Source organism: Schistocerca cancellata, chromosome 1 (assembly GCF_023864275.1).
Source record: "Schistocerca cancellata isolate TAMUIC-IGC-003103 chromosome 1, iqSchCanc2.1, whole genome shotgun sequence".
In the NCBI taxonomy this organism is placed as follows: domain Eukaryota; kingdom Metazoa; phylum Arthropoda; class Insecta; order Orthoptera; family Acrididae; genus Schistocerca; species Schistocerca cancellata.
The window spans coordinates 148,781,994-148,796,890 of NC_064626.1; the positions used below are offsets into that span (position 1 = coordinate 148,781,994).

At 44.9% G+C, this 14,897-nt stretch overlaps 1 protein-coding gene across 1 annotated transcript in view; it reads right to left on the reverse strand.

The window, feature by feature from the left end:
* Positions 1 to 2,965: 2,965 nt before the first annotated feature.
* The window catches only part of LOC126118349 (speckle-type POZ protein-like), a 30,292-nt gene continuing 18,360 nt past the window's right edge, over positions 2,966 to 14,897 (reverse strand). Inside the window, exon 2 of the mRNA XM_049915053.1 lies at positions 2,966 to 3,401. Coding sequence (XP_049771010.1) covers positions 2,966 to 3,401 — 436 coding nt within the window. The remainder of the gene's footprint in view (positions 3,402 to 14,897) is intronic.

Genomic DNA, 14,897 nt, shown 5'->3' on the forward strand with positions numbered 1-14,897 from the left:
GTGCAGATTAAGAAACGATTGCGTAGCTGCAGGAAAAGAGTCACGAAGAAAATATAGTGCCTGTGTTCCAAATTTTTAAAGAGCAGTTTCGAGATTTGAAGATAAAAGTTTAGATTTTTTTCGCAAATGAGCCAAATTATGAGAATTCCAAAACTGTATTGTGTAAAGCAAGAAGGGAAACTATTGACACTGACCATGACGTTGGTATATGTTCCAAGCTTCAACAGGGTGAAAACATTTTGAAATTTACTTACGGTATCACTTTTTTGAAAACTGACGATATGTCTGTTCCTCATAAAAGAATCCTGATGTTCGGTTGTGAAGAAGCATAGAAAATCCTGCGTGAAAATGGAATAGTTCTTATGGACGAAATATTGCAGAGTTGTTCGAAACTGTTCGAACAAATGCACACCAACACCCTTTACATCAGAAGGACAACATAAATGAGACAGGTATTACCTTTTTTCTTTGCTTTGCTACCTGACAAAAGTCAATATACACAAAGACTTCTTTCTGGATTGAAAAGTAAGATGCATTTAACGTCATCGAAAACTGCGGTGCTACACTTTGAAATTGCTACAATTAAAGCTATGAAAACTGTGTTCCCAGAAACATCCTTTTCCAGTCGTAATTTTCACTGCAACGATTACCTGTGCAAGAAAATGCAATAATTGTGATTAACGGAGTTATGTAGTGATAGAGGGAAGGCAGACTGTTCTGCCGCAAGTGTGCCACAGTGTTATATGTCCTACCAAAAAGAGTTGATGAAGTCAAATTTAAATGTGGAATGTTTTTAACCAATAGCAGAAGATCATGAATGCTGTCGAAGGTTGGCACAGGAAATTAAACTCCTCAGTAAATCAATAGATTCGAACGTATATTTTCTGAGAAGTAAACAGAAGAAGGAAGGAGTACGAGTTATATTTGAAATTAAAAATCATTCCATTGGCCAACCACTTCAAAAAGGAAGAGAAAAAATGTTCAAATGTGTGTGAATTCGTAAGGGACCAAACTGCTGAGGTCATCGGTCGCTAGACTTACACACTACTTAAACTAACGTAATGCTAATAACACACCTACCAATTCCCGAGGAAGGACTTTAACCACCAGCAGGAAGGGCCGCGCAACCCGTGACATGTCGCCTCAAAGTGTGTGGCCACTCCGTGTGGCTAAAAGAAGAAAGAGAGGCTGGACAAAAATACGGAAACGCCATAAACATCACCATGGCTAATACGGTGTAGGGAAACCGTTGGAATTCGAAACAGCCTCCAGTCGTCTCGGAATGGAGGATTACGTGTTCTGTTTGGTTCTCAATGGAATCTTATAGCAGTCTTACAGCTCACCTGTGTTTTCGAATTTCATTATCTTCTTTCAGCCATTTAATAACATCGTGCCTTTCCTCATATGTTTCAATTAGTGTTACTCTCTCAATGCAGCACTGTAATTGCTCCCATTCACAAAGAACAGTTTCAGTAACAGCACACAGTCCGCCCTCTCGATTGCCACACCGTTCTATCACCTTAGGGGTTGTCAAATGACATCTTGTATGTCATAGTGTACAGCGTCCTATTTTCACCTGGTGGTCACAAATGAAACTTCTTTTGGCGTAAATCGGTTCCGCATCAACACATTACCATAACCGTAGTATAATAATTACAGCCCGCACCCGACTTTTGTAGAGATACACTTTAATTGTAAACCCTGGAACCAGTGCGCGTGGTAGACCTACAGTGTGGTGTAAATATGGCTACCAGTGTAACAGTGCAGTTAGACTGGTGCACATCTATACTGCAGACAAAGTAGTAAATTCAGTATGAGCTCAAAGCAGAATATGTTTCTAACCATGTGTCTTACATAGCAGACTTCTGGGGACAGCTACAGTTTACATTAAGTTAGCATTGCATTATACACGCTCCTACTAACCTGCTTCCAGTAATTAAGTGATGTAGGAGATCGGTTGAAACAACTTACAGGGAATCAGCCAGGTGACATACTTAAAACGACCATTATTTTTCACCGTTATTTCTCCATTTGCGCCTTGAAAATACCTGGGTTTTCACCAGTTGACACGTAGGCGGTTGTCGAAAATGTTACCTGGTTGCATTATTTTAAGTTGTTTTCACAGACTGGAAGAAATTCAATTTTCAGACATAACTGGTGTCTATCGGTAATGAAATGAGTATTTTTTTTTTGTTGAGTTTTGCAAAGATTCCTCTGTGGTGTCACCGCCAGACACCACACTTGCTAGGTGGTAGCCTTTAAATCGGCCGCGGTCCGTTAGTATACGTCGGACCCGCGTGTCGCCACTATCAGTGATTGCAGACCGAGCGCCGCCACACGGCAGGTCTAGAGAGACTTCCTGGCACTCGCCCCAGTTGGACAACCGACTGTTAGCGATGGTTCACTGACAAAATACGCTCTCAATTGCCGAGACGATGGTTAGCATAGCCTTCAGCTACGTCATTTGCTACGACCTAGCAAGGCGCCATTACCAGTTACTATTGATACTGAGTCATGTACATTCAAGAGCGACGCTCATCATTAATGGATTAAAGTTAAGTATTCCACCAGCTACGTTCGTTTTTCTAAAGTATAATTTCCTTGTCCTGTTCAAGAGCTCACGCCAGCATGCGTGAGCTAAAACGCGTGCCTTTCGGCTTCCTCTAATAATACGGTGTTGGCTCTCCTGCCAACCCACAACATCCTCAAAAAACCTTTTCTTTTAATCGGCTTCCTCAAAAGAAAAGTTATTTACATTTGTTTATGGATATTTCCTATTTTGATACTAGTTGAAGTGTTCCTAGAGCATTTGTACCCACTATATAATGATGGGTAGAAATGAATTTTTTGTATTCTTTAATTTAAAAATAATGAAAACTCATGTAGTGAAGCATCATTTGTTTTATATCACAGATATTCATTGAACTGTTAGTCATATGATGGCATCCATTTGACATCCTGGTTGTCAGTCGAGGTAGGTTCTCCCATCTTTATCCCTAGCTTCCGTGTCGGCTCCCGCCTCCACCAGAAACGCTGCCGTCTCTTCGTACCCATGCCACGCAGCAAACTGCAGCGGTGTTCTCTCGTAACAATTCCTTGCGTTGACGTCAGCGGAACACGCTACCAGCAGCCGCACAATAGGTGAGTGACCACCGATTGCAGCCAAGTGCAGGGGCGTCTCGTTACTGCTGTTCCTGGCGTCAACCTCTGCCCCTCTCTCCACCAGACCCCTCACTACCTCCACGTATCCCATCTCTGCAAAGCAGTGCAGGGCGATCATCCCTTCACTGTCCCTCGTCCTCACATCCGCCGCTGCCGCGGTAAGTTCCAGCAGCTCCTCTACATCCCCCTCCTCGAACGCCTCTATCAGTCTCCTGGTTTCCTCTTCTCCAAAACCGCTCCTGCGCGAAACATTAAATAGTCTTACACTCTACACTACCACCACCACCACCACCACCACCACCACACACACACACACACACACACACACACACACACACACACACACACACACACACACACAAACACAAACACACACACACACACACACACACAGGGTGACTTTTTCCACTATGTACAAACTCTGTTGACTGATCGATGAGAGGATACTTAACAAGAAAGTCTATTGAGCTTACGTCCAGTCATGCATGGTTTCCATGCTAGAGACTATTTAATCGCACTGTTACAGAGACTGCGGTCTAATACGTGCTGTACGATGCAGCCATAGTTACAGTAAGCATCATCTCCTGGTAATGTTCCTCATACGTCACGCCCTAGCGCCCTCTCTGGCCACAGCAATGGATAATCTTGCGTCCGATTCACTTTTGACTCACCTTGTAGTGGATCTGATACAGCGTTGTACACAATATCCCGTATTCGAATCGAGAGATTCAAAAATGGTTCAAATGGCTCTGAGCACTATGGGACTTAACAGATGTGGTCATCAGTCCCCTAGAACTTAGAACTACTTAAACCTAACTAACCTAAGGACATCACACACATCCATGCCCGAGGCAGGATTCGAACCTGCGACCGTAGCAGTTGCGCGGTTCCCGACTGCGCGCCTAGAACCGCGAGACCACCGCGGCCGGCAATCGAGAGATTGCTGAAATGGTCTTTACTTACGCAAAGGCAAATGACGATGGTCTGTGCGAAGCCTGGTTGTATGAGAAGATCTATCCCCACTTACAACAGACACAGCATTTAGTGTTTGCAATCGTGTTTCGCCCTTTGTCTGAGGGAGTGTCGTTCCAGGTTGCAAGAAGTCTTAAAAGGCACCAGACGTCGAAGAAAATGACTAACGCTGTGGAAGGCAACCGCCAAAGCAGTGGACCCGCCCGACGGCCGTGTGGAACATTCTCCATGCCAACTGTTACCCTTCACATCACTTACAACGTGTGCAGCGCTCACTAGCGACAGACTTTTCACATCTGTAACACTTTCGTCACTGGTTTCTTCACCAGGCTCCTCACGATTCCGGGATTTGCTTCATCCATTCTATTCACAGATGAGGCCACCTTTACACCGAGTGGTATCTTCAACTTTCGTAACAGTCATCTGCAGGATTGTATGCAGAACCCCCACTGTATGGTGACAGAATCATCATCAAGGGAGCAGCTGGAACCTCTTTATTGTGGGACCAGTTTTCCTTCTACGTCGCCTAACGGGCCGGAAATGTCAGACTTTCTTGCAGGTGACTTTGCCACCTCTGCTGGAAGAAGAGCTATTGATGATTCGAAGGGTTATGTGCGCCCTACATGATAGTGCTCCAACCCACTTCACCTTCAACATCCGGACGCTTGTCAGTTGTATCTTCACTCGTCGATGGATCGGACGAGGGGGATCCAGTTGCATGACCTGCTTGTTCACAGAATCTCAACCCGTGCATCTCAAAGGTGTTACCCGGCCGGAGTGGCCGAGCGGTTCTAGGCGCTACAGTCTGGAACCGCGCGACCGCTACGGTCGCAGGTTCGAATCCTGCCTCGGGCATGGATGTGTGTGATGTCCTTAGGTTAGTTAGGTTTAAGTAGTTCTAAGTTCTAGGGGACTCATGACCACAGCAGTTAAGTCCCATAGTGCTCAGAGCCATTTGAACCATTTGAACCATTCAAAGGTGTTGTTTATGCAGAGTCCATTCCTGATGTGTAGACAGTGGAGCGGCGTATTCATGCTGCCTTTGACACTGTTTGGATACAGCCTGGCTGATGGGAACGTGTGAGACAACAAGCTACGGCGTGTACACACATGGAAACCGTTTTCAACAAATACTGTAACTGTGGTTGCATGGTACAGCGCCTATTAGACTGTAGTCTCTGTAACAGTGTACATTTGAATAAAATAAATAACTAAAAATTTTCGCATGTAAGTTCATTATGCATTTTTTGTGTTCCGTATCTCCTCATCGATGAATCCCTGGAGTTTGTACACAGCGGAAGAATCACCCAGTTTATAGGATTTATTGATTGAGATATTGAAGCAAGTATGATTTTTTTAATATGATACACTTTTTAACAGCAACTGAAAACAAAAGCTGAAGCTGAATCTATTCATCAAACAATACAAGAAACGTACTAAGATTGGAAAGCAATGTGACCACTGTCAACTACTGCAGTGTAAAAACGCCAAGCAAAGTTCTTGTGCAAAGCTCTCGGATAACTGTGTGTATAAACACTAATCGAAATTATGATTACATGGAATACACTTCAAATGAATTAAAGGTTGGTTGGTTGGTTTAAAAGGGGGGAACGGACCAAACTACTTTATCATCGGTTCCTTGTTCCTATTGTAATTCCACAAGGGAAAGAATAAAACAAACTAGACACACAGCGCAATACCGAGAGGAAGGAAAACCACGAGAACGACAGAAGACCAACTAACACTACAAGGACGAAAATAGACCAAGTAAAACACAGAAACGCAAGAAACTGGTAGAAGAGAGTAAAACAGGAGAGCAGATAACCGTGGCTGGCTGACTACAAAATAAAAGGTTAAGCCAGTCACTCTGCAACACATTAAAACCTCCACCCCAAAAGCACAAGGGTAGAGGACACAGGGACAAAGTACCTGCGCTGAAACTTATATCAAGTGATAAAACCCACCCTCACGTATAAAATGTAAAACCAAATCAGCCAATGGGGCGTTGTCTTCTAAACTAGGACAGTACAAAAAAAAAAAATATGGGCCACTGTCAACTGGGCGCCCCACCGACAGGGAGGTGGGTCTTCACAGTGCAAGAGGTAGCCCTATGTCGCCCAAGCATGCCCAATGCGGAGCCGGCAGAGAGCCACAGAGTACCTGCGAGCGGCCTGCATGGAGGACTTCTACACAGCCGTAGTCTCCTTAATGGCACACAGTTTGTTGTGCATACTGAGACTATGCCATTCTGTCTCCCAAAGCCGAAAAACCTTGCTGCTTAATAATGAATGCTGGTCAGTTATTGGAATGCCACTCTCCATAAGCGGTTTCCATGTAGCCTGTTTGGCCAGCATGTTAACAAGTTCGTTTCCTGGGATTCAGACGTGACCTGTGATCCAGACAAACACCACTGAACGCCTGGACCATTCCAGGGCATAGATAGACTCCTGGATAGACGCTACAAAAGAATGGCGAGGTTACTATTGGCCGATAGCTTGTAGGCTGCTCAAGGAGTCAGTACACGACTCCCCAGGGCCTGAATGTATGTGCTCAAGAGCACGAGATATAGCCACCAGGTCTGCAGTATAAACACTGCAGCCATCGAGCAAGGAATGGGGTTCAATATGGCCTCTGAACGTTGGCGAAGAAAACGTGCCCATCAGCCATCGAGCCGTCAGTGTAATGCACTTCAGAGCCCAGGAACACGTCAAGAATCGAAAGAAAGTGGCAGCGGAGAGCCGCGGGAGTAACTGGGTCCTTAGGGCCATGTGATAAGTCCAGGTGAAGCTTTGGCCGAGGTTTACACCATGGAGGCGTACGTGAATGGCCCTCGACTAGAGGTGGTAAAGAGAAGGACTCAAGACAGAAGCGATCGGACACGAACTGCTATCATGAACCCTGACTGGGGCTGCTGATGCGAGAGATGAACCACAGTGGTTGGGAAAGCGAGATGGTAATTCGGATGTGCAGGAGAACTACGAATGTGTACAACGTAACTGGCGATCAGTTGTGCACGCCTAAACTTCAATGGAGGGCCTCCGGCCTCCATCAGGATGCTGGTCATCATACTCGTCCTAAAGGCTCCTGTCACTAGTCAAACTCCACAGTGGTGCACTGGGTCAAGTAAATACAACGCTGAGGGCGCCACCGAACCATAAACCACACTCCCATAATCATAGTGGGATTGAACAAGGGCTCTGTAGAGCTGCATCACAGTAGAGCGATCTGCACCCCATTTGGCGTTGCTCAGGCAACGGAGGGCATTGAGGTGCTGAGAGCACTTCCGCTTAAGATGACAAAGATGAGAAAGCCAAGTCAATCAGGCGTCGAAAACAAGTCCTAAGAATCGATACGTCTCTGCTACAGTGAGTGGATCGTCATTAACGTAAAGTTCTGGTTCCAGATGAACAGCACAACACCCACAGAAGTGAATGACACACGACTTTGCGACTGAAAATTGGAAGTTGTGGGCTAGAGCCCGTGACTGTGCCTTGTGGATGGCTCCCTGTAGGCGTCGCTCAGTTACACTGGTACTGGAGCAACAGTATGAAATGCTGAAGTCGTCTGCATATAGAGAAGGTGAGACAGACGGCCCTACGACTGCTGCTAGGCCATTAATGGTCACTAAAATACACACTCAATACAGAGCCCTGATAGACCTCATTCTGCTGGATATGAGGGGAACTATGGGAGGCACCAACTTGGACATGGGAAGTACGGATCGATAGGAAATTTTGGATAAAAATCGGAAGCAGGCCCCAGAGACCTCACTCATATAACGTGGTAAGGATATGTTGCCGCCAGGTCATGTCGTAAGCTTTTTTCGTAAATCAAAAAAGATGGCAACAAGGTGTCGTCATATGGAAAAGGCTGTTCAGATGGCCTCGAGGGCACAAGGTTAACAGTGGTAGACCCACCCCGGCGGAAAGTGCCCTAGCATGGAGTCAGTAGGTCACGTAATTCCTGGACCCAAGAAAACCACTGACACACCATAAGTTCTAGCACCTTACAAAGAACGTTGGGTGAGGCTGATGGGCCGATAGGTATCCACACCAAGTGGGTTTTTACCTGGTTTGAGCACTGGAATGATTGTGCTCTTCCGCCATTGTGATGGAAAGACGCCATCGCACCAGATATGTTTGAAAATGAGGAGATATCACTTGTCGGTGGACTAGAGATGTTTAATCATCTGACTGTGGATCCGACCCAGTACAGGAGCTGTGTCGAGGCAATGTGCAAGGGCGCTGAGGAGCTCCCACTCTGTAAATGGGGCGTTACAGCGTTCAATATGGCGTCTAGTGGACGAGAAGACTTTCCTTTCCATTCGACATTTGAGAGTGCCAAAGGCTGGCGGGTAATTCTCCGCTGCAGAAGCTCGAGCATAGTCCTCAGCGAAGTGCTTGGAAATCGAGTTTGCGCTGGTAAATAACACGGACATAGGTGGTAACGCCAGGGATACCTGTTGGGCTCTGCTACCCAACATTCGCATAACCAAGCCTACTCCACTGTACATGCAGGCACACATTGACACTTAACTACATACTTTTGGCTATCATGTGTGTGAATGTGTCGGAGAAACCTGTAGCTCCGAGTAAATTCTTTCATGTACTTGGGTAATACCATTATATGAGGGGCGTTCAATAAGTAATACACTACTGGCCATTAAAACAGCTACAACACGAAGATGACAGGCTACAGACGCGAAATTTAACCGACAGAAAGAAGATGCTGTGATATGCAAATGATTAGCTTTTCAGAACATTCACACAAGGCTGGCGCCGGTGGAGACACTTACAACGTGCTGACATGAGGAAAGTTTCCAACCGATTTCTCATACACAAACGGCAGTTGACCGGCTTGAATGGTGAGACGTTATTGTGATGCCTCGTGTAAGGAGGAGAAATGCGTACCATCACGTTTCCGATTGTAGCCTCTCACGATTGCAGTTTATCGTATCGCGACAGTGCTGCTCGCGTTGGTCGAGATCCAATGACTGTTAGCAGAATATGGAATCTGTGGGTTCAGGAGGGTAATACGGAACGCCGTTCTGGGTCCAAACGGCCTCGCATCACTAGCAGTCGAGATGAAAGGCATCTTATCCGCATGACTGTAACAAATCGTGCAGCCGCGTCTCGATCCCTGAGTCAACAGATGGGGACGTTTGGAAGACAACAAACATCTGCACGAGCAGTTCGACGACGTTTGCAGCAGCATGGACTATCAGCTCGGATATCATGGCTGCTGTTACCCTTGACGCTGCATCACAGACAGGAGCGCCTCCGATGGTGTACTCAACGACGAACCTGGATGCACGTATGGTAAAACGTCATTTTTTCAGATGAATCCAGGTTCTGTTTACAGCATCATGATGGTCACATCCACGTTTGGCGACATCGCGGTGAACGCACATTGGAAGCGTGTATTCGTCATCGTCATACTGGTATATCACCCGGCGTGATGGTATGGGGTGGCATTGGTTACACGTCTCGGTCACTTCTTGTTAGCATTGACGGCCTTTTTAACAGTGGACGTTACATTTAAGATCTGTTCAAATGGTTGAAATGGCTCTGAGCACTATGCGACTTAACTTCTGAGGTCATCAGTCGCCTAGAACTAATTAAACCTAACTAACGTAAGAACATCACACACATCCTTGCCCGAGGCAGGATTCGAACCTGCGACCGCAGCAGGCACGCGGTTCCAGACTGAAGCGCCTAGAATCACATGGCCACATCGGCCGGCAGATGTGTTAAGACCCATGACTCTACCGTTCACTCGATCCCTGCGAAATCCTACATTTCAGCAGGATAATGCACGACCGCATGTTGCAGGCCCTGTACGGGCCTTTCTGGATACAGAAAATGTTCGACTGCTGCCCTGGTCAGCACATTCTCCAGATCTCTCACCAACTGAAAACGTCTGGTCAATGGTGGCCGAGCAACTGGCTCGTCACAATACGCCATTCACTACTCTGGATGAACTGTGGTATCGTGTTGAAGCTGCATGGGTAGCTGTACCTGTACACGCCATCCAAGCTCTGTTTGAATCGATGCCCAGGCGCATCAAGGCCGTTATATCGGTCAGAGATGGTTGTTCTGGGTACTGATTTCTCAGGATCTATGCACCCAAATTACGTGAAAATATAATCACATACTAGTTCTAGTATAATATATTTGTCCAATGAATACCCATTTGTGATCTGCACCTCTCGTTGATGTATCAGTTTTAATGGCCAGTAGTGTGTAACTTTTCTCTCTGCTAATTTAGGTTTAACAAATGCAGAATTTGTTTTGGGACAGAGGAATATTCGTGCTTCAGCCCCTACAGTTTCATGAATTTCCGATAGAAGGTTGCGTTACTCATAGTCTTCAAAATGGCGTCTGAAACGGAGGTGCGTTCGAAACAGAGTTGTCACTGAGTTCCTTTTGGTGGAAAACCAGAGCTCCGCAAAGCATCTTAGGTACTTACAAAGTGTCTACGAAGACCTGACAGTAAACAAAAGCACTGAGTTGTTGTCGTAGCAGTAACATCACGCAAACCTGTCCGATCTCCCGCGTGCAGGACGGTCGCACACAGCTGTGACTGCCGCAATGTTGGAACGTACGGATAATCTCGTTCCAGATGATGGACAGATCACAAAGACCTCGGTGCACAACTACAAGTCTGTTGATACTGCTGACACACCAGTTGCGGTACTCAAATGTGTGTGCATGTTGAGTTCCTCGCCGCCGACGAAGGACCATCCGTACGTTATTACTTGTTCGTTACGAGGCTGATCGTGACAAGTTCTTGTCGAACATCGTCACAGGCGGTGAAACGTTGGTTCATCACTTTGAATCGGAAGCGAAGCGTCAGTGCATAGAGTGGTACCATACCACCTCTCCTGCTAAGTGAAAGATCAAAGCCGCACCCTAAGCTTTTAAAGTCATGGTGACGGACTTCCGCGATTCTGAAGTGTTACACTGTTTGATGTCCTCCTTCACAGTGCAGCGATCAACTCTGAAGCATATTGTGCTACCCTCGGGAAATTCTTCAGTGACACAAAAATGCAAACAAGCTCTTCCTCCTCGCCCTCCTCCTCGACAACGTAAGGCCTCACACGAGCTGACACACTGGACAGGGGCTCATAGAACTGCATTGCACTATTCTTCCTCATCCACCCTACAGCCCGGGTCTCCCACCTTTCCACTTCCATCTCTTTGGCACAATAAAAGAGAATCTCTGTGAGAAGCAGTACACGGACGATGGGGAGGTTGTTGATGCAGCAAGAAACTGACTCCAGTGTCGACCAGAAGAGTGATACCATGTGAGCATACAGACCCTCCCAGTAAGATGGCTTAAGGCCATCGCACTGAACGGAAGTTATGGTGAAAAAGAGGGTTTAGTAGTCATAAAATGGGAAATAATATGGTTTATTGGAATTCTGAATAAAACCAACCTGCATTTAGAAAATAAAAGATTTGCATTGCTTACTGAACGTCCTTTATATCTATGCCTGCAAGCCCGCCTCTGCTTACTGAACACAATATACAGGGTGAAGTGATATTCGTGCACTCGGGCTTCGCAGTGCAACTCCTCATATGCCAGCGATAAAAAAAAAGTCTACCACAAAATTTCGTCCGGCGAGTACATCAGGCAGAAAAAGGACGTTAAAGATTGGCAATTTGGCAACACTGTAACCATATGTATGGTAAGTACTTTTGTGAGCACACAGTCGTCCTGTTGTACGGCTGGTGCCGTCGATAGAGTTTTGGGTTAGCATGCAGCTGGTCCATGGTTCGATCCTGGGTTGAGGCCTATGTATTTTATTTGGTAATGTAGTGCAGGTGGTACGGTATCTGGCATCTTACTCGTCAACAGATATTGCAGTGGGTCCTCTAGAAAACACACTTACATACTACAATCGTAGAAATGGAAGGTTGGTCAGCCTTCAATGAAGCCCTTTTCATGTCATGGAATTTCACAATTACCTCATCCACCAGATGCGAAATCTGTTTTCTTCTTATCCTCCTCCAGTGGTCCCAGAGATTAGTGTTATTGTTGTTGTGGTCTTCAGTCCTGAGACTGGTTTGATGCAGCTCTCCATGTTACTCTATCCTGTGCAAGCTTCTTCATCTCCCAGTATCTACTGCAACCTACATCCTTCTGAATCTACTTAGTGTATTCATCTCTTGGTCTCCCTCTACGATTTTTACCCTCCACACTGCCCTCCAATGCTAAATTTGTGATCCCTTGATGCCTCAAAACATGTCCTACCAACCGATCCCTTCTTCTAGTCAAGTTGTGCCACAAACTTATCTTCTCCCCAATCCTATTCAATACCTCCTCATTAGTTACGTGATCTACCCACCTTATCTTCAGCATTCTTCTGTAGCACCACATTTCGAAAGCTTCTATTCTCTTCTTGTCCAAACTAGTTATCGTCCATGTTTCACTTCCATACATGGCTACACTCCATACAAATACTTTCAGAAACGACTTCCTGACACTTAAATCTATACTCGATGTTAACAAATTCCTCTTCTTGAGAAACGCTTTCCTTGCCATTGCCAGTCTACATTTTATATCCTCTCTACTTCGACCATCATCGGTTATTTTACTCCCTAAATAGCAAAACTCCTTTGCTACTTTAAGTGTCTCATTTCCTAATCTAATTCCCTCAGCATCACCCGACTTAATTTGACTACATTCCATTATCCTCGTTTTGCTTTTGTTGATGTTCATCTTATATCCTCCTTTCAAGACACTGTCCATTCCGTTCAACTGCTCTTCCAAGTCCTTTGCTGTCTCTGACAGAATTACAATGTCATCGGCGAACCTCAAAGTTTTTACTTCTTCTCCATGAATTTTAATACCTACTCCGAATTTTTCTTTTGTTTCCTTTACTGCTTGCTCAATATACAGATTGAATAACATCGGGGAGAGGCTACAACCCTGTCTTACTCCTTTCCCAACCACTGCTTCCCTTTCATGCCCCTCGACTCTTATAACTGCCATCTGGTTTCTGTACAAACTGTAAATAGCCTTTCGCTCCCTGTATTTTTACCCCTGCCACGTTCAGAATTTGAAAGAGAGTATTCCAGTTAACATTGTCAAAAGCTTTCTCTAAGTCTACAAATGCTAGAAACGTAGGTTTGCCTTTTCTTAATCTTTCTTTTAAGATAAGTCGTAAGGTCAGTATTGCCTCCCGTGTTCCAACATTTCTACGGAATCCAAACTGATCTTCCCCGAGGTCTGCTTCTACCAGTTTTTCCATTCGTCTGTAAAGAATTCGTGTTAGTATTTTGCAGCTGTGGCTTATTAAACTGATTGTTCGGTAATTTTCACATCTGTCAACACCTGCTTTCTTTGGGATTGGAATTATTATATTCTTCTTGAAGTCTGAGGGTATTTCACCTGTTTCATACATCTTGCTCACCAGATGGTAGAGTTTTGTCAGGACTGGCTCTCCCAAGGCCGTCAGTAGTTACAATGGAATGTTGTCTACTCCGGGGGCCTTGTTTCGACTCAGGTCTTTCAGTGCTGTCAAACTCTTCACGCAGTATCATATGAAATGTCATAATGAAATTAGTAGCAACTATTATTCTTGCCTCGTTCAAGTCCATACATTTCGTTAGGACCTTATGGTACCAATAGAACTACCAATGAGCTTTGCAAATAATGTCCAAACTATGTTACTATTTGTATGTATTATCACCACAGTCTCACGCCTTTCAACACTGAGTCTGGTAACCAGATGCTGTTCACTACATCTTTCTCTGCATTATTATTATTATTATTATTATTATTATTATTATTATTATTCTCTCAATGGGATTGTGGAAACATTACGTGTATTACCGTGAGGGACGCAGTGTAATTCGAAACAGAACATTTCACAATTAGCGATGTTGGTATGAATCGTTCAGAACAATATCTGTCAGAGGGGTAAAGCCCATTACATGGAACAGGCATATCTTTAGTATCTCGAAACTGATATTGTTTATGTTGTTACTCTGTCCTATGAGAGGTCATTTGCGTCAACTGTCTGTTTCTTATTTGTCTAACCAGAGTTACAAAATGTTGTAAATTTAGGATACATGTGACTTAAGAAACGGCGTATGTTACTGTATGAAATGTCAGAATGAAATTAGCAAATAAAATGCGCCTCAACCCAGGATCGAACCCACGTCCTCCTGCATGCAAACCCAAAACTATATCCTCTGCACCAACTCCACATCACAACGAACATATGCTGACAAAGCTAGTTACATGTGGTCACGGTTTTGCCAGATTGCCACTATAACGTCCTTTTTCAGCTGGATGCACTCGCCGGACGACATTATTGCGAGAGATTTTTTCATCGCTGCCATGTGAGGAGTCGCGCTGCTAAGCCCGAGTGTGCGAATTTCCCTTCACCCTGTGTACGTCACATCATTAAGGTACTTACTAATGAAGAGCACAATGTCTGTGGCGTGTGGCAACCACACTGCACTGAGCCTAATATGCAATACCAACATTTTGATCCAGAAACTTGATTTCATGTAGTGTGGAGTAAAATAAACCGAAGACAGTTACGAACAAAGTCCTTTCATATTCTGCCGAAGGAGATGTTCCCGCAGTTAAATCTAATATCCACAAACCAAACTCTTAGTTTCTTTTTGCATAAATATTATATGCACATCCGTATTCTGGTGTCACTGTCTGAACTGGGAACTAGTCTGTACGAAAAAATTAAATGATTACAGGGCCAAAGTTTATGTACTCGAAATTCATTGTACTGT